The 17,828-nt window shown below is 49.3% G+C and overlaps 5 protein-coding genes across 6 annotated transcripts; 1 reads left to right on the top strand and 4 right to left on the bottom strand.

The window, feature by feature from the left end:
* Positions 1–894: 894 nt before the first annotated feature.
* Positions 895–2,706, top strand: ONS95_001777 (uncharacterized protein; the record flags this gene model as incomplete). The annotated part of the gene is made up of 4 exons (XM_058494991.1): positions 895–949; positions 1,000–1,295; positions 1,350–1,737; positions 1,787–2,706. 4 exons carry the CDS (start codon positions 895–897, stop codon positions 2,704–2,706), a joined length of 1,659 nt encoding a protein of 552 aa, XP_058355301.1.
* Positions 2,707–4,543: 1,837 nt separating this feature from the next.
* ONS95_001776 (uncharacterized protein) lies at positions 4,544–4,886 on the bottom strand (the record flags this gene model as incomplete). The annotated part of the gene is made up of 3 exons (XM_058494990.1): positions 4,544–4,557; positions 4,622–4,690; positions 4,808–4,886. The coding sequence occupies 3 exons, from the start codon at positions 4,884–4,886 to the stop codon at positions 4,544–4,546; spliced, it is 162 nt and encodes a 53-aa protein (XP_058355300.1).
* A 1,222-nt stretch (positions 4,887–6,108) lies between these two features.
* Positions 6,109–11,059, bottom strand: ONS95_001775 (uncharacterized protein). 2 transcript variants are annotated; one of them, XM_058494988.1, is made up of 6 exons: positions 9,591–11,059; positions 8,773–9,488; positions 8,600–8,723; positions 8,127–8,551; positions 7,480–8,077; positions 7,047–7,431 (listed from the first exon to the last, which is right to left on the bottom strand). In XM_058494988.1, exons 1-6 carry the CDS (start codon positions 10,300–10,302, stop codon positions 7,322–7,324), a joined length of 2,685 nt encoding a protein of 894 aa, XP_058355298.1. In that variant the 5' UTR covers positions 10,303–11,059; the 3' UTR covers positions 7,047–7,321. The 2 variants fall into 2 exon arrangements, with proteins under 2 accessions (XP_058355299.1, XP_058355298.1); XM_058494989.1 differs by having other exon boundaries at positions 6,109–7,431; positions 8,773–11,059.
* A 1,756-nt stretch (positions 11,060–12,815) lies between these two features.
* On the bottom strand, positions 12,816–14,051 carry ONS95_001774 (uncharacterized protein; the record flags this gene model as incomplete). Its single annotated transcript, XM_058494987.1, has 3 exons — positions 12,816–13,717; positions 13,768–13,879; positions 13,932–14,051. The coding sequence occupies 3 exons, from the start codon at positions 14,049–14,051 to the stop codon at positions 12,816–12,818; spliced, it is 1,134 nt and encodes a 377-aa protein (XP_058355297.1).
* Positions 14,052–14,934: 883 nt separating this feature from the next.
* ONS95_001773 (uncharacterized protein) lies at positions 14,935–17,649 on the bottom strand (the record flags this gene model as incomplete). The annotated part of the gene is made up of 4 exons (XM_058494986.1): positions 14,935–15,031; positions 15,078–16,019; positions 16,114–17,320; positions 17,370–17,649. The coding sequence occupies 4 exons, from the start codon at positions 17,647–17,649 to the stop codon at positions 14,935–14,937; spliced, it is 2,526 nt and encodes an 841-aa protein (XP_058355296.1).
* Positions 17,650–17,828: the final 179 nt, after the last annotated feature.

Here is a 17,828-nt window from a genome sequence, read left to right as displayed (position 1 = left end):
CATTCAATGTTGAGACACTAATTCCTACACATCATGGACATGACCATTCTAGCGAGCGCTTCCATACTTCCTATGTATCAAGGCCCCTTCGAGACTCACAGCAGTCTCCTGTCAATCCACGCCTGGCAGGTCCCCAGCTTCCATGTATGAAGCTGGAGATTGGTTAATTCTTCTTCAGTTTTTATACCTGCAACATACCTTGAGCTAGGTATACAGTATTAGCACAACAACAAGTAAACACAGCAGCAACTCACCAGACCAACATTCCAAAGAAGAAGACGATCCATACGGCACAAACTTATCGAAAATTGAACCCAGCTTCTCCATGGTCCATGGGGCCTTGTTGTGAAGTAAGTTGAAATATTTTCTTACTTCCACATCTTCCTCTTCACTTTTCTGACAATTAGTAGTGCGCAGCCGAATATCAGAGAGGCCAAGAATGTCTCCACTGCTTCCACAATGTCTGCTGGGAATGTGCTGTTGGTCGTCCTCATCAAAACTTGTAGCAGAACAGTTGGGCGGCTGACATGTGACAGTCCTCGAGTGCGGTTGTGCGAATGTTGTGCTGTTGATTATTCATATAAGCGCCGTGGGTGGGAAAGCAGTTGGCGAGGCGCTAAATTAAAATTAATTGAGTTTTTGCGCTTCGTACAGGAGCATCAAAACACCAGATAGTTCCACACAGTGGCGCCTTGTAGCATTTATCGGAGTCGCCAAACACTCGGTATTTGCACGAATGAAAGGAGGGCCATGGTGTCAAGTGCATGTTTATGAGGCCTCTCCAGCCTCTCCCCTTTTATGTATTGCCCCAGAGTCATGGTTAGACACTGCAGTAAACGAATAACTGCGTTCATCAGATATGCCCGCCGTCGGCGATTAGTTGGTAAAAGGACCATGACAACACAAGACTCGCAGTCTCGTCGTCCACCCTCACGAGTCTTGCTTCCAGGTCAGTTCATCACTTCTACAAGTGTGGGTCTTCTTTGCTCATGGAGTCAGATCTAGAGAACAGCGATGATATCTTCAATTACACTCGAGGTCGTTTCGTATGTGATGAAGAATATGAGATGGCACAGCGCCAGGTCCGCTTCGATGTCAACGAGCTGGCTCGCATCGCCACCGAAGCTGTCGGAGCGAAATCATGCGTTAGTGTTGAAAAGTATCCTGATGGCGTGTACAACAAGGCTATGCTTCTTACTATGGATGATGGAAGTCGAGTTGTGGCGAAAGTTCCAAATCCGAATGCTGGCAGGCCTCATTTTACCACCGCAAGCGAGGTTGCAACCATGGATTTCGTACGTTCTGGCCCAGGCTTCATGTACGAAGATGATCTGACTGATACATTGCAGGTACGGAATGTCCTAGGGACTCCTGTTCCCAGAGTCTTGGCTTGGAGTTCTACGGCCCAGGAGAATCCTGTAGGCGCAGAGTATATTGTCATGGAGAAGGTGCCAGGAATTGAGTTGGAACGTGTTTGGCCAAGCATGAAAATTGCAGACAGATTTACTCTCGTCAAAGCTATCGCCGGTTTTCAGAAGGCCTGGACTTCAGTTTCTTTTCAGCAATTTGGTGGCCTTTATTATTCCAACAATTTAGAGAAAGGAACCGGAAATGAGCTGCTGTACACCGACGCAAATGGCGTTAACGTTACAGACGCCAAGTTTGCCATTGGGCCGACCACAGCGCGCGAATCTATTGATTATCGAAGAGCGACTATCGAATTTGATAGAGGACCATGTAAGGTTCCAAAGTGGGTGTTCCTGCTCACGTAACTAATGAATACCAGGGAAGACGCTGGAGGATTACCACGCCGCAATCGGGCGTCGAGAAATAGCTTGCATCAGTCAACTCTCCAGCCTGCCCAAGTCCCCAATTACCCTCTGCGGCCCAGGGACCTACCAACCAACGAGAGATAGAAAGCTCAAAGCTCTACACTGCTATCTCAAGTTGATCAAGTTCCTCCTACCCATAGATGGATCTGTTGGATCATCACATCTGTGGCACAGCGACCTCCACGTTGCCAACATATTCGTGAATCCTTCCAACCCTACCGAAATTGTGGGAATTATTGATTGGCAATCTACTGAGCTGGCTCCTCTCTACTGCCATGCCCGCCAACCTCATATCATCGATTATGATGGCCCATCTGTCCACGGTTTAGAGCGACCCCAGCCACCAAAGGACATAGAAAAGCTCGATGGAAATGCAAAGGCAAAGAAGCAAGCACAAGATTTGTATTTGCAGCAATCATTGTGCTCTCTCTATAACACTTTCACTCACCACCACAACCCACGGCTCTATGCTGCCCTCGAATTCCAGCAAACGACCAGCTACCTACTTCTCCTCCTCGCACGTAATCTTCTTGTCGACGGTGAGGCAAGCTATCTGTCACAAGTCGCCGAGTTAGAGGCTACGTGGGACACTTTCCCAAATGCCAGAAATTCTACTTATCCGTTCACATTCTCCGAGAAAGAGCGGCAAGAAATGAAGGCAGATGTCGAAAGTGTAGCACGTGGCATGGAAGCAATGCGTTCGATCAGGGAGAGTATCGGGGAGTTATTCCCCGAGCAGGGAATAGTTAGGGCAGACCAGTACGAAGATACTCTAAATGCGTTGGAACAGATGAAAGATCAGGTTATGGATGAATTTGCGAGCAATGAGCAGGAGAGAGAGGTATGGCGGAGGGAGTGGCCATTTGGGACATGAGATGGCAGGCGAATGAGTAATTTGAGCTGTCGCAGTAAACAACGCCTTGATTGTGGGATGCAAATATTGTTTCTGCTTATATTTTACACCTCATGGCTACTCTCGATGGCTACTTCCAATGCCTTTTGATGTCCATATCCCTCCACCTTCATCCGATCTCCACTTCCTCACTTTAAAGGCTCAGCGCTTAGTCGCATCCTCTTGTATTGTATCACAGATAGCGCCTACTGAAGCCTGGTTGTATCCCTCCTAGAAGCTGTCGTCACTGGTCAGGCTATTGTTCAGCTTGTGTGACTAAGATTCAGAAGTTGCCTGAAAACCAAGAGCAGATATTTCTTCACATAGTTTTGTACATCAATGATGTATTTTCTCATTATTAAGCATATATCAATTCAGGGTACAGATTTTCGAGTATTATACATGTATAATGTTTGCTTCAACTTGTTCGGGGGGTTGCTATTCGAAGATTGAGAGAGTGGTATTCTTTATGGAACCGATCTTGCCCAGATGGGCTGGAATCGGAGAGGGCCAGGCATCGACAATGAGCTTCGGTCGTAGGAGAATGGTAACCTTGTAACTCCGCCATAATTAATAATATAGACTTGTAGATCTTCAACTCGTGTCAGGAACAGTCGCTTGTGTGTTCGCGGCAATTCATAAGATGAGGTCAGACTGGCGTGGGGGCCGTGACAGGCATGGTCACTTGGATAACAAAATTGAGAATAAATTGAATGGAGGGTACTCTAAACTGGTAGCTAGCTGTTGGTACAATGCATTGTTCAAATGAAGAAAGAAAAGGAAGTCGCGAGACTGAACAAAGTTCTTCAAACAAATACAGGTACAACTAGAATACACCAAGGGGAAAATAAGCGAGAAATGAAAACAAAAAGGCATTGTATGCAGGAAAGGAGAGTGCCAGCTGGTAGCACAACAAGCATGAAATTGAAACCAAATAACTAATAAGAGGATCGACTCGCGTCGCACATCTGAAGGAAATCTATGATCGCTATGGTGGAACTGAGATGTTTTTGCCAATACTTCCATCCAATGAAAACGGGAAACACGAGTGTCGCGGCCCATCTCGCGACCTGCCTGCCTGAGCTGACCGAGTAGAGAGAAGTGTCGTACTGGGATGGATGGGATGGCCGTGACTGGTTACTGAAGGGGGCTTGGATGCCAATTAATACCAGGCGGACAAGGCGCAGAAGGTGAAAGCAGGTGATCGTATGTGTGCTGACGATGTTGCAGGCGAGATTGTGTTGGAAGGGGTTGATTGACTTGGTGCATTGGTGAAGTGGAATTTGGATTTGTATTGCTATCCGAAGTGAAGTGAAGAAGTCGACGTGGTAGTTGCAGCTAGCCGCAGCAGCAATAAGCTCTCGTACATGATCTCGAGCAATTGAAGCACAGGCTAGCAGCAACGGGTCTTGCAGATTGAACGACGTCGCTGGGGAGGTTGGTGAGGCAGAAGCGAGAACGAGAACCGTTGTCGAAAGACGATGCCAACTGCGAAGTCAATGACCGGATTTAGATCGTGAGTCAACCGCCAGAATGTGTATGTATGTATGTATGATCCGAAAGATCGAGTGCCAATTTCAAACGGGAGGAATCTAAAAGGGAACATCAGTTAGCAGGGTTTCAAAGCAGGTGAGTCAGGTGACAGGGTGTCGTCTTATCGGACGCCCAAAAATAAGCGAGTGCATTTGTTCCAGCTCGGCCAGCTCCGCCTCAACTTAGGCAGGAACAGAAAGAACTTCTTGGAATGAGAGAGCAGACGAAAGGACTGAGTCACCTACCGGCAAGTGTGTTGTAGTCATCGCTCAGGCAGAATCGAGTTTCAGTTGCCTGTGTCTGAGAAATACAGTCAGTAAAAAGTGCGGGAGATTTTGAGGTCGGGTGGGAGTTGAGCACGTACCAGTGTCCCTCTCAGCTGGGTCTTCTGCCATGTTGATGCCCTCAAAGCGCGGCATTCTGTCACCGTAGTCTATTGAACGATAACAGTTAGTATAACGCCTGTAGGATTGCAAGGCAATGTTGGAAGGAAGGCTGAAGGATTCGTCTGAAACATTTTTGCGCAAGGTGGAACTAAGTTATGACATACCTGGGTCTCTCTCTGGCTTCTCGTTGGGTGCCTCTCGTGATGAAGCGAAGCGTGTGTTTGGGTTGGTAGATGCGAACATTTTGGACGTGTGTTGAGTTCTGGAATCGATGATTGAAGATTGCTTATTGATTTTGAGATGAGAATGGATGAGTAGTGTTTCTTGTGTGCCTTAGATCAGTGTCTATAATACAAGGGAAAAAGAAAGGCATTCATGAGAAGAAGGCTTCCACCATATATATCAGTCATATTGGCTTCAACTGGAGCTGGACACAGCAACGGGGCCATGCCAGGCATTGCCCATCATTAGCTCGTTGTAGCCTCGGCGTCCTTGTATTGCAGGTGAGCAATGTATGGTGCCTGATGGCCGGTAAGTCAGGAAGGGCATGGTAGAGTTTCGCCCTGTCGTTATGCCTTGCTGGATCATAGTAGTTCAGTCAGAGTCACAGATGGGAATCAGGTAGGTAGGCGAGGCAGGTGAGGTAGGTACGATCATTGGAATGGGGTCCAAAGGGCAGGCAGGCACAGGCACAGGCATCGGCACAGGCACAGAAGAGGCGAGACAGGCAAGGGCATCGCCTAAAAAAGGAGCGCGGAGAGCTGGCGCTGGCGCTGGAGCGCTGTGTGCAGTGTGTGGAGGCCGGAGTCTTAGCCTCTAGGCTTCGACTTCAGGGATTGGGATTAGCGGGTACGGGGCCAATCAGCCAGCCTGCGCCATTCGCCAGCGGTGGAGGGCAGCATCCTGCCCTTCCCCTTCCTTCCCGCCAGGCGCAGAGCCACTGCCTGCAGCATGCCATGCCGGTCATGTAAGTCACGAAGTTAATGGATGTCATGGTTACTTTGTTTTCCCAAGCCTGATCCTCTCTCCTTCCAATGCGGCGCAAGACTGCAGTCTGCGAAACACAATTACCATCCCAATAATCCGCGTGGGAGATGTGCCGGTGCTGCGTTTCGAGCTGCACATGCAGTGTACGAGTAACTTACAGTACATGCAGTACCTAATAATAAGGTACCTACTGCAGGCCAGGCAGGTCAGGTCTGGCCGGTGACTCTCCAGAGCACTGGGAAGCTCGTTGCCTGCAGCCCAGCCAGGCCCGTACCGTACAGTACAGTACAAGGACCTGTAATTTACTTTGGGGATGTTTTTGTCAGGTGAGTCCCTGCGGCTTCTGGAAGCTTTCCTAAAACGTTCACAGAGGAGTCAAAGCCCGCCCACTCCGCATCATTATTGCTCAAAGACAGGGCGTGCAATACCTCCCTTCAGCTCTCGTTTTCCACCCAATCATTTCATACAATCCCACCCAATCTGCAAACCCCTTCCCTACCACCCCACGATTCCGAGAAATAATTTGTGGTTTTGTTTCAAGGGCCTGCCCTGGTGGCCGTTTGCTTTGAGACCTTTCCAGTACTTGGTCGTTCGCCGCAAGGCCCAGAAGCGCGGCACATATTTCCACTACTACCTTTCATCTTGTCTTGTCTATCTGACAGCCGCTGATCACTTGCTTGTGTACTCTGTACCGGCGTCGTGGGAGCCAGTGATGTCACAAACGGCCCTCCGGACGATTATCGAGATCGTCGAGTTTTCGATCATCAGCCTCACTTTTCTGTCAAGACGGTCGAAGGTCATCTGCGTTTGATTACGAACTAAATCACGCTGCCCTCGAGTGAGGCATATCGGCTATGCCCTCCAGCATCTGTGTATCCACTCTTCACCGGTCAAGCAAACCGCAAAGAAGGGCGCGAACAAATCTGTAGTTGAGTCATTCCGTATTACAATCTCACTGCTGCACACGCCGGACGAATGAACGAAACAAAGGAGCTCTCGTTTCAGCCGCGGCCTTTCTGCTGTCACGCTTGCAGTTTGAACGGTGCAATTGCAGTCAAGAAACGGCCTCCCGACTTCAAGACGAGACTAGATTGTGGCAGTGGATCTTCAGGGCTGTGGCGGAGGCCTAGCTACTGACGTCGTGGATGCATCCCCCCTGCTGGATTCATCGGTGCCTTGCATAGGGACGCTGTTCGGCCGCTCATCACAGCAAGTGCCATGCAGGGTTGATGTCCACCGGATGGGCTACCTGTATCCAGATAATTCAGAACGGGTGCGAAGTCCACGCCGAGTTGCAGAGTCACTTTCTCAGAGTCTCCCAGTCATTCCAGTCATGCCTAATGTCCTGCTCGCTACAGGCTGCCACGAGTAGGTGACTGTTGTCACAGCTGTCACAGGGAGAGATGCAGTATAAGCAGTTTTAATCTGGTCATTGATTCCGACTTTTCTTCGTTAACGTCGTCATTTACCTCTTTTTTGCATGTCCTGTCTTACAATTATGTCGGCCGTTAAAGTACAATATCATCCAAAAACGAGATCCAAGACCGAGAAGGCGGAATTGTACACAAGAAGGGTCAAGTAAGTACAGAAACCACACCCGCAAATGCCTGTTGTGCGTTCTCGCTACATCAAATCCCATCTTGAATCGCCGAAACACCACTGCCAAACCAGTTTTGGATCGTCCTGTCCTCTCACACATGGCTCAAAAAGTCGTCCAAGAAGATGCATGCGAGCCGTCCAGCATCCGTGTACTCGGAATCCTCGTCCCGATCGGAGGATCTGTGCAATCGCACAGCTTCTTCTGAAGAATGGTCAGTCTGGAGCACCAACTGGAGTGAGGAAAGCCTACCGTGCTTGCCCACAATTCGTTGCAAGTCCATTACAAATCTCACAACATCCCGATCCACAGTCTTGGACTTTCCCTGGAAAGCATCAATGCCATCTCGGATTGGGTTGCAAGCCTCCTTGCCTCCTTTCCGAGTCTTGAATTTCCAATGGAAGATCTCTTTGCACCTCTCAAAAAGTTCCTTCTGCGTCAAATGTACGAGGTCCTGGAATAACACTCGTTCTGTCGACGCTTGATGGCCGTGGTGCTTTATGCGTCCTTCGCAGTAAAAATAGGCTGCACCGAGTGTCTTGTCCATTACGAGGATGAGGATGAGGAACACGCTGAATGCAAGCGCCCACTCCTTGTCTTTGGTGGCACTTGGGTTCGTGGCCCAGATCATGGCACCCCAATCCTTCAATACCGACTGAATCCGTCTTTGTTGTAACATGAAGAAAGCCAACTTGATCTGCCTTTGCGCACACCTTGGAGACGACCGTCTGTGGTATTCCTTTCCTAAGTGGCTTTGGACTTGTTGTAACGAATTCGGGTCGAGGAAGAGGCTGCGTTCGAGGATTACCGAGGTTACATGCATTTCGAGGGCTCGGCGGAGGAGTTCGGACTGCGGCTCGTTAGATTCACACAACAGAGGGGATCTGAACACTACATACTTCGTTATCAGCCGCATGACCAGCGCTGTAAAATGAGGCAACTGCTTCAAGAAGACGTGTTGGGAGTTCCGATTCTTGGTCAATATAAGCCGTTGGTATGTACGAAGCAATGCCGCTCTGCACGATATCCTGAATGTATTTGGAGTAGGCGTCTTGCATCTCGTCCATCGCAGCAAGCGGAATTCCAAGCGGTGGACTCGACTTTCGCACTAATTGCGGTCGAGCGTTTCCGTTCGACACTGTTTGATGGAAGAATCCCATCTCCGAAGAACTGCTCCGCAGAGCAAGTGCAACGACTTCCGCCTCTAGGAATTTTGGATAGCCCCAATCCATTCGAATGAGCATGTGTTGCGTGCCCCAACTCGATGCATTCCTAGTTACGAAAGACTCGACGTTGGATTTGGTGAAGTGTCCCATAAGGTAAGCTGTAATTGTTAGCCACGAGACAAAATAGTAGAAGGGGAAGCTCCCACATGGAACGAGAAACGTGTATAAGGACTCCAGTGGGTCATTGAAGCACGAGAAAAGACAGAATCGCCTCTTTCCAGCCAATCTTGCACACTGTTCGCAAGGTTTTCCTGGCGAGCATGGAGAGCACTAATAGTTGTCAATTTTGCGTGTGGCACGTTACTAGAGATGTATCTACCTTTGTTTTCGATATATGGCAAGCCCAGCATGCTTTCGCTTCACGGACATCTCTCGCTTGTTTCTTTTCTACCGCTGTCAGTCCTCTTTGACGTCCACGGGTAGCTTTAGCTCTCGGAGCACTTGGGATAGAGTTGAAGATGTGTGAATGGTGGACCTCAGGTTCCTGAGCCGGTGGTGAGGGAGCATGAGATAGCGGAGAGTTTTGCGACGTGGGGGATCCATGGGATGGGGCATAGCTGCTGCTTGGATTGGAAATAAGCGCCCATGATTTGCTGTCGTTTTCGCTGTTTGGACTGAGATGGTCCAGGTTGAGCTGGTTCATATTCGAAGGGCCAGCATCCAAGAAGTCTTGCCTGGCTAAGTGGGTCTCATAAGGCGCACCGCGAATAGGTTCAAATGCTATGCCGCCCGCAGTTGCATCAAGTTGGAAGTGACTGTCTTGGGCAAATTGCGAGTTCCATGGAACATCCGGCTGAAAGTCTGCATTGTTTATTGTCTGATTTTGCTGGGTTTGATGCGGAGCGATCAATGTTGTCGCAGACCACTGTCCGCTTTCCGTTGCATACATCATAGCGTTGTCATTGTAAGTCCAAATTGGTGATACTAAGCCATCATGATCAAATGGGAAGTCTTCTGTGAATAAGTGTGGTGAGTTAGTAGTCGCGGTACCAGGAGATGGCGCATCAAACGGAGGCCCAATTCGGTGGAAGCCGTCTACCATTATCAGTATTAGGAGGGAGGATCTGCCAATGCTGCACGAGACTCGAGGATAATCCAATCACGGCCATCAATGAAGAGAGGATCGTAGAGACTTACTTGGAAGTACCAAATCCTGCAATTGGTTTCCAGCGGAATCGAGATTAGAGTTGGTAATTGGAAAAACGTAAGTGTCAGAATTGGAGGAGGCCGCGGTATTTGCTGCCGAGAATGTTAAGCTATTGAAGCTGCCAAAGCTGCCAATTTGCAGATCAGACATGGACATATCATCCATTTCGGAGTCCAAGGTGCTAGTCTGGGGAGTACTTGTGTTCCAGGATGCCTCCTGGACATTGTTGCCGGACATCTGGGGCACATCGCTTCCTGGAGACTGGCCATGATTCCCACCATAATTCTGTGACGAGTTCGGGAGGTTCGCGACCAACGTATATGAGTTTGGGGATGAAATTGATAACCATGAGTTCTCATCCGATAGGTTTTGATGCACTACCGGATTGGAATTGAAGTTGGAGTTTCCAGCTGACTGGCGGTGAACATCAAAGTAGCCACTCAGGATATCCAAATTAGGGCCGGCGCTCTGTTCGCGGAGCTGGCCATACTGGTCATTAGTACTATTTCGTGAAAATAAATGCTCTGGCGATGAAGGGTAAGCTGCACCAGCGTTATTGTGTCGGGTCGAGTAGCTTGGATGGTTGCGATATGCGACTTTGGACTCCCTCCTGCCTGGACCAGCTGGGCCCCTCACTCTGCGCTGTGGGATGGCACCAACACCGACGCCACCGGCCAGTTGCGAGCTCATAGTTTCCAACATCGCTAAGACATGTTCACAGCGCTCCTATCTTTGCTTCGTTTTGCTGACGTTTGATGGCGAGGCGGGAACGGCCCCTCTATTGACTGACTGACTGAGTGAACTGACTGACGTTGGTGAGGGGGAATGGGGGACGGGACAGGATTGCCACGACGGCAAAAGGACTTTATGGGTGTCAGGTCCAGGATCGGCTTTTCCAGCATACAGGAGCACGCAGTACGACATCGATCCGGTGCAGCAGTTCAGTGCTGGCAATTCCTCGCGGAGCCTCAATCCCGTCAGCTCACACTCACACCTCCAAAAGTGTCGCTGCCATTGGGCGAGCGTGAGACCGAGTAACTGTGTTCTGCATGACACTAGCTGCATCGGGGTCACCGAGTAGGAATTAAGCGGGTCGTGGGGGACTTTGGGCGAATACCAGCGCGCGAGAGTTATGCATGTGTGCCAGAGGACTGGAGATCGATTGGGATATTTGTGCTTGACCCGAGGTTTTGTGCAGCGATGCTGCGTTGGACGTGCGTGGGAGGAGGCCAGTAAGTATCTGGTGATTCGTAGATCTTCCGCTGTGCTTGCCCCACATGAGGGGATGAGGAGGGCGAGTGGGTCGGGTTAGCGATGTTGATGGTGACACCTACTCGTAAAGGTAGGTAGTTGAGTATCTGGATCGGGATGGGCCAGAACTCTCTACGGTGCGAGCCGTTAATGTTTCAGTTGATCGCTACCTTACCTTACGAACTCAATTGAACCTTTGGTAACCGAGCCTTTATCATGAGGCTCTTGGGAAGTCCCGTTCTCTCATATGACTTCCAACATGTGACGAACCTTGGCATCACTACCTACTGAGCTCGGATTACTGATGTACTTGGAGAACTTACTTGGCCAGAAGCGATTGGCCACTCAGTATAAGACTGCACGATCATACAATCACGAGCAAAGCCAGTATTGGTCTTTGCTACGAAGCTCATGATCAGGCGCTCGTTTAATTGTTTACGACTATATAATGGAAGCCATAGAATTGGGCTTGGGCTAGATTTGCCAAACTCGGTCACCTGACAAGCAGCCTCAAGAACCGAGACGAATACGTGAACTAGACGTGGTTTTGGTGCATGGGGAGGAACTGCTGAGAAGTTGTTTTTGAGAATGCTAGTTGCTCCGGGGTGATCATTTGATCACAGATCACTTGTTTGGACTACGCTCCATGTCAATCCCAGGCACTAGAAGTGCTCATAACTGATCTTCAATAAAAAGGTGTGGACTTGGCGACAATTGTTCCACTGGAAAATAAATAATTGACTACTTCATGTTCGCAATTTGCTTAATCATGACCTCAACCCAAGTACTCTCTTTACTGACCAGTGTACAAGAGCCGCAACATAAAGCCTTTCAGATGAGGGGATACCTGCCGAGTCAGGTCGAATTAGTTGCTGCTACCAGGTCATTCCATTGTATCGCGAATCTGAAGGTGAGCATCAAGCGTTGCATTCACTTGACCCAGACCTAAACCAAATTCTAACCCCTTGATATGGCAAAATAAGCATACTTCTACCATGTACAAGCACCCACATATATGTCACGGTGATGCCACTTTAAAATCACGACAAGCTCATGGGTTCTAACAGACTGATCGCTTCTTGGTCGGCTACGTCCGCCTCACCGCGATGAGTCAGTGAGCTTTACTTCTTTTTGCTGAGTATAAGTTATTGGATTTGATTTTGCTAGGTGATGACTCTAGAGTTATAAACTAAGCTTTTGTCTTGTTGACGTCCTCTGTTCAGATCCCCATAAGCGAGCGAGCCCCTTATCCGCCGCCCACCCCCTCCAAAAGCATGCCCCATGGCTAAGTAACCCAATCTCCTCGGTTATTTTTTAACTTCCAGCGGCACTATTCGGAACCTTGTTAATTGTTGAATATCCTTTTTATCTAGAATAGCCTACTCTGCCGAGTTACCAAGTAGCGAGACTTTTATCTACCTGTTCCTACTTTTGAGCCTAAGCCAGGAAGCCATCTGAGCATTGTCACTCTTGACTGATGTTATCTTCGACAGCCCTATGTACTAATAAATAGACCAGCTAACGTACAAAGGAGTCACAGTGATTCTGCATTGTTGGACAGGGAGCAAGCAATTCAGTGAGAATGGAGTAGATCGGAGATAATTACTACATATTCAAGTACCCAAGAGTTCAAAATTGTGTTGCTTTCACACGTGCGAGGCCAACTGCAAGTACATATCAATGTAGACAGGCGAGTATTTAGAAACATTTGCATGCTGAAGGTCTTCATTTATCATAATCGGGCGCAAATCGACTGGCCAAACCCACAACTACAGGCCGTGCTCTTTACCCACCCATCATACCCCCAAGTCACCAATGTATGTCAAGTGCCCAATTCAAGCTCTTTTTGCAGAAAATCACCAAAACGCCATCCATTCCCGGTTGGGTATCAAGTCTCCAATCTACATCCAATCGATCGCATCCCATTGCAAAGCTGTACACTAGAATCGTCGCAAAAAATTTGATCATGGCACAAGCGTATCTCTGATGATGCACAGAATCCCATTATCAGGACATATCTTCGTCCTATTCAACTGCTTATCCCACGGCCCCGTCGGGCCACTCACGAATTTTCTAAATCCAAAAAACGGTGGTGGTTGTTTGGGGTCGTCATCGGGGTATTGTTGGTCTCCCCATCGTCCCCTGTAATACATGGCGCCCACTGGGCTGCCATTGATGGATTCAAAAGAGTGATCGTTACCACTGTAGTTGTAGTGGTATGCACTTAGTGTTGGATCCCAAAGCAGGCCCTTACTGGTATAATCCTGAAGAAAACCTGCAGGGAGATTCAGGTCAGGAATGGTGTGGTCATGCGTCCCTTGAACGCCGTAATTCGCATGGCTTCCTTTCGCCGAATATGAGATTGGCCGTATGCCCTTCTTCTCCACGGCTTTATACGTGAATGCTTGGCCGTTGCCGTGCTGGCTGAACCACATTGCTTGTGGTGTTCCGTTGTGGAAACGAATCATGTTATGTTCCCAGTCCCCAATATGATCACCGAGCTCCTGGAAGAAGACATTGTTCCCTTGGTTGTAGGCGTAGAAATACATGTAGAATGCATCAACCTTTCCGGATCCCCGGTCGTTGACTATGATTGCAGAGCTGGTAATTTCTCTCGTTTCTCCGGTTGAATCGGGGACTATGCCAGTGAGCCATACGGGCTCTGTTGTGACGTCGAGATTGGAAGTCAAGTAGACATTGCGTCCGTTGTTGCCGTATGCATTGAGGATATCGAGGTTCTCGAGAGTAAGGGGAGAAGGAGGGTCTTCGATTGTCGTTAAGTTGATGTCGGGATGAGTATTGGTAACTTGGGCGTAGATATCGGATGGAAAAAAGGCTTCCTGTTCATGAAGCCACACCAATGGTGCTGTGTACTGTCAGTAACTTGATCCTACATCGCGCAATGCAACCGTGTACCATAATCCAAAACATATTGAGGGACACCTTCGACTTGGCGAGCTTGTATTGATAGTCGAGCAAAGGATCGCTGCAGCAGCAGCAGACATACAGCAAGGCCTACCAACATGATCTAGGAGATTGAATCAGCAACTTTCTTCTAAAATCACCCACGGAAGATATACCCTCTTGATATAGTAGCATTGTTCCCTAGCTTGTCTCTGACAACGTTCCACCTGCACAACGCCGTCGCGGATACACCGCACCTCTCCCTTCTCCAATTCGCCTGTCTTCCACCACTCCATGGTTACCACCTCGACCTTCTCCATTCATTCAAGCTCAGCGGTGTCGTCAAAATTGCCTCGAGCCTCCAGAGAGGGCAATCTTGGTTCGGACCAGCACCGTCTGCGGATCGCGTCCCGATTCCGGGGTTCGTCAAGGATCTGCGGGGAGACTGGAGCGGACGCTAGGGCAGATGAGTGGGCTTGGTGGTGACAAAAGTAGTGGGACATGCAGAGCCCGCTCTTGCATGTATGTCGGGATGATGAGCAGCTATCAATGATTGCCCATGTCGCGATGCAGAGGAAGCTCGAAAGCAAGCAAGTAAGGAAACAAGAATGGCAGGGTGGCAGACTGCCAGCTAAGTACCGCGCGGAAAGGTCTCGTCCTCGTCCTATGACGATGCGCCTTTAAGCTTTCTTAGCGGGTTCGGCTGGCTGCATCGTGCTGTAATGATTGGGTCAGTCTTCTACGACACCGGCCTGCAGAGTCATGAGTGGTGAAACCTGAGAGTGCAGTAACCTGGAATATCTTGATTGCACGGCGTGGATAGGCGAACTGAAAGAGACATTAGGAGAAGTAACTTAAAAGACAAATGCAGCATCAAGATGTTTAGTTGAGGAACAACGGTTTTGCAAAACACAAGTTGTCAGCATTTGCGAGTTAAATTTTTGACTGAGCGTCGACTAAATGACCACGTCAAATCCTCCAGTTGCCATGGAGCCAAACACAAAGAAGAATGTGCGTTAAAATCTCGAGGCTTTAAATATAGATATGTACAGCCGCAACGCCTACCAGGCCACCTTCAACTCCGAAGAAACAAAAAGCCGCCCCCCGCAGTCCGGTTCGTTGTGGGTATCAAATCATGTAACGCCAATTCCCAAAGTCCCGAGTTGGGGTTTTGTCCACTTAAGGCTCATAGTCGGGAAATTTCGCTCTCACCGACGCAATTTCCTTCTTCCCAAGAGGTACCTGTTCCCAATTCAGGGGGAGCGGCTGGCCGGTCCTGTCAGGAAGTTAGTCAAGTCACTGGAATCGACACATGAACTTACTTCAGCATGTTGACTTTCATGTTACGCGCTCTATCCTTGAGAGCCACCTGGTCACGTTGAACATCCCATTTACCCAGATGGTGAATCGTAGACCACGCACAACCATATTTTTCTATACGGCGTGATAAGAGGTTCGAGTCCCGATCCGACCAAGCTCTGCGGCCCTTGGGTACTTGGACGCCCTTCGCTTTGGCTGTGGCATAACGGGCGGCTATACTGATCTCAGAAGCTGTCGGAGGTGGTGTTTCTCCGCTCGATTCGGTGTCCGAGTCGTCTGAGACCTGGCTTCTTCTCCTTTCGGGCTCTACTCTTTCCGACGTCCTCTGAGCCTCAGCACGATTCGAATCACCACGAGGGCTCATTTCCTGGTGGACACGCTGTCTTTTCTTAGGAGGCGATGTATCATGGATAGGAGAGAAGCGAGGGCCAGGAGGTGCAATAGCTCTTCGATCGGGATCGATGTGTCGTTGATCCTCCTGAAAACCTTGATCTTCACTCTCGTCACTGTGGTGGCTTTCAGCCCGTGTCCTCTTGGGAGGTGAATGACGAGCTACACTGTCCTGACTTTCGTCCCAAACCACTTTCTCTGCATCTGGCTGACGATCTATGAGCCTTCGCTTGCTTGCCATTGGTTTGTGGTTTTCTTTGTTTTTCTCTTTGCTGTTCTCGTTCCAAGCAGCGGTGTACTCGGCTGTGGAGCGTGGTCGATTGTCCAAGTCTTCATCGATAATCGCCTGGTAATCATCGTCGTGTGATTGCACAGAGTCTGTATTCCTATTGCCTTGAATGGGGACTGGCACTGGAGCTGATCGTGCTTTCGTAGAGCGCGGTTGGGGGCGAGACGACGATTCTTGGGAAATAGGAGGATCCTGGACAGATGAATTGCCGATCGTCTTTTTCTTCAGTCGCATAAGGGTCTGAACAGAACCGGCCGATAAGAAACTAAGCTGGTTAGTTTATACAGTCAAAAAAGCGAGCTTGACAGGTAAAGTATCTCAAGGATTTGACATGCCGGGAACTCCAAAGGCAATCTTACCTCTGGTTACCACTTTGCGTGATGTCAGCTGCTGGTAGTAGCTCCCGCTTTCTGGTAGCAGGCTGTGGTGCATCGTACCGAACATCAGCTTGACTATCATTGGTTTGGATAAGCTCTATGAGAGACTGTGTAATCTCCTCGATGCCTCCTTGTCCACTGACGGCTTCAGATACTTCGGTAAAGCGCCGTCGACTCCACTGAACCATATGGGTTATGAAGGATATCCAGGGAAACATCTCATTCAGCTGATCGAAATCAACTAAATCACCTGCTTGGCGAGCCTCCTCGCTATAACGAATTGTGGCACTGAGCAAACCCAGTCTCTCTTGGATCATGTCGACTTGAGTTTGTGAATATGTCTGGCCGGGCCGTAATATGTTCTTTAGTACGCCACCGTCTGTCAGCTCTGCGAAACGACCATTTTGATCTGCCTGGTCGTATTGGTCGTAGAACACGTCCGCAAGGGCTTGGTCAGGTGTGAACCTGGCTCCATCCTCTTCCATCCGTGACAAGTTCACAATGGCTGCTTGAGTGTACAGGTCTAGAGCCAGGTCAAAATTCTCGTCCACTAGATCTTCATCTCCCACAACTTCAGATTCGTCAAATTTGCCTATAAATGCTTCTGGGAATATTCTGCATACGCCCTGAAGAGTGCTCTTGGCTTTCCGTTCTCTTGGCTGCAAAACCAGGAATTCTGACAAAAGAGTTGCGAGATTAGCAGCGTGAATGACGGGATCTGGGCGAAAATTTCCTTGCTCAGGATTGTCTGTTCCGAGGAGCTTTCGGAGAACGAAGGAAGATTGGATATATATATCGCCGCCGTAATAGGCCTTCGCTGCCATGAATCGTTGCTCATGAAGCCGTAAGTGTTTTCCGCGCCGTGATCCGAGTATTTTCAAGTCTTTCACAATCGCGTTTACCTGCTCCTCAGTCTCAATTGCACCAACTGGAGCAAGCTGCTCTAGGATTTTGGAAGCGCTTTCCAAAAGCTCAGGGAGAATCTCTGCCATTATTGGATCCAGTTTCGCGATTTCTTGTGCCGAGTATGATGTTATAGCTGTAGTTCCGGACATCTGTGACATGGCACCCGGCGACTGGCCCTGGTTTTGTACTTCGACGTTTTCAATTGGACTGTCATCATCGTCAGACGGCTCGAATCCTCCAGCCTCCTCGTCACCTTCATTGTCTTCCGCGACGATAGAGAGATCTGTTTCATGGATCAGCAAACCTTCCAGAATACTGATATGACTCCTCACCTCGATTGACAGCAGGTTTCCTGGTGTGCTTTCTGGCGCGAGATCCTGTGCTAGAAGCACTCCTGCCGCTCTCAATACTGCTCACACTGGTTTCGCGCTCTCCCCTCCTGCTTATTCGTTTTGTGTTTGTAGAAGCTTCCTTGTGTTCTGGATCAACGCTGCGACTTCGACTGGATCTTGTCCGCCGTCCAACTGGGCTCTGGGAATCTGTCGGTGCTTTTGGAGGTGAGGATGCCTGATTACGCGAGGCAGAGGAGCGCGCCGTACCTCGTGGCGGCATTTTGGCGTGTCGTTGGGCGGTGTTTCGTTTCAATGGGTGGTGACAATGGTAGGTGACGTCCAAAGAAACTCAGGTCGACGCGACAGGTCGGGTTTGTTGACTGATGGACGCCCGCGAATCTCCAGGTCAGGTGACGAAGCCGAATCCCTGTTTTCATCAACCGCGCCGTGGGATGTCAT

This window comes from Cadophora gregata (assembly GCF_030347475.1).
Source record: "Cadophora gregata isolate MNR1 chromosome Unknown scaffold_10, whole genome shotgun sequence".
Classification (NCBI taxonomy): domain Eukaryota; kingdom Fungi; phylum Ascomycota; class Leotiomycetes; order Helotiales; family Ploettnerulaceae; genus Cadophora; species Cadophora gregata.
This window is presented reverse-complemented; position numbering and strand designations above follow the sequence as displayed.

What these genes read in the sequence shown, in the direction of transcription:
- ONS95_001775 (XM_058494988.1), bottom strand. Translation starts at nt 10,302, where the DNA reads ATGTTGGAAACTATGAGCTCGCAACTGGCCGGTGGCGTCGGTGTTGGT. An exon ending in GCAGGATTTGGTACTTCCAA is followed by an intron (nt 9,489 to 9,590) that starts GTAAGTCTCTAC and finishes TGATAATGGTAG; the next exon opens with ACGGCTTCCACCGAATTGGG. An exon ending in ATACACGTTTCTCGTTCCAT is followed by an intron (nt 8,552 to 8,599) that starts GTGGGAGCTTCC and finishes TAACAATTACAG; the next exon opens with CTTACCTTATGGGACACTTC.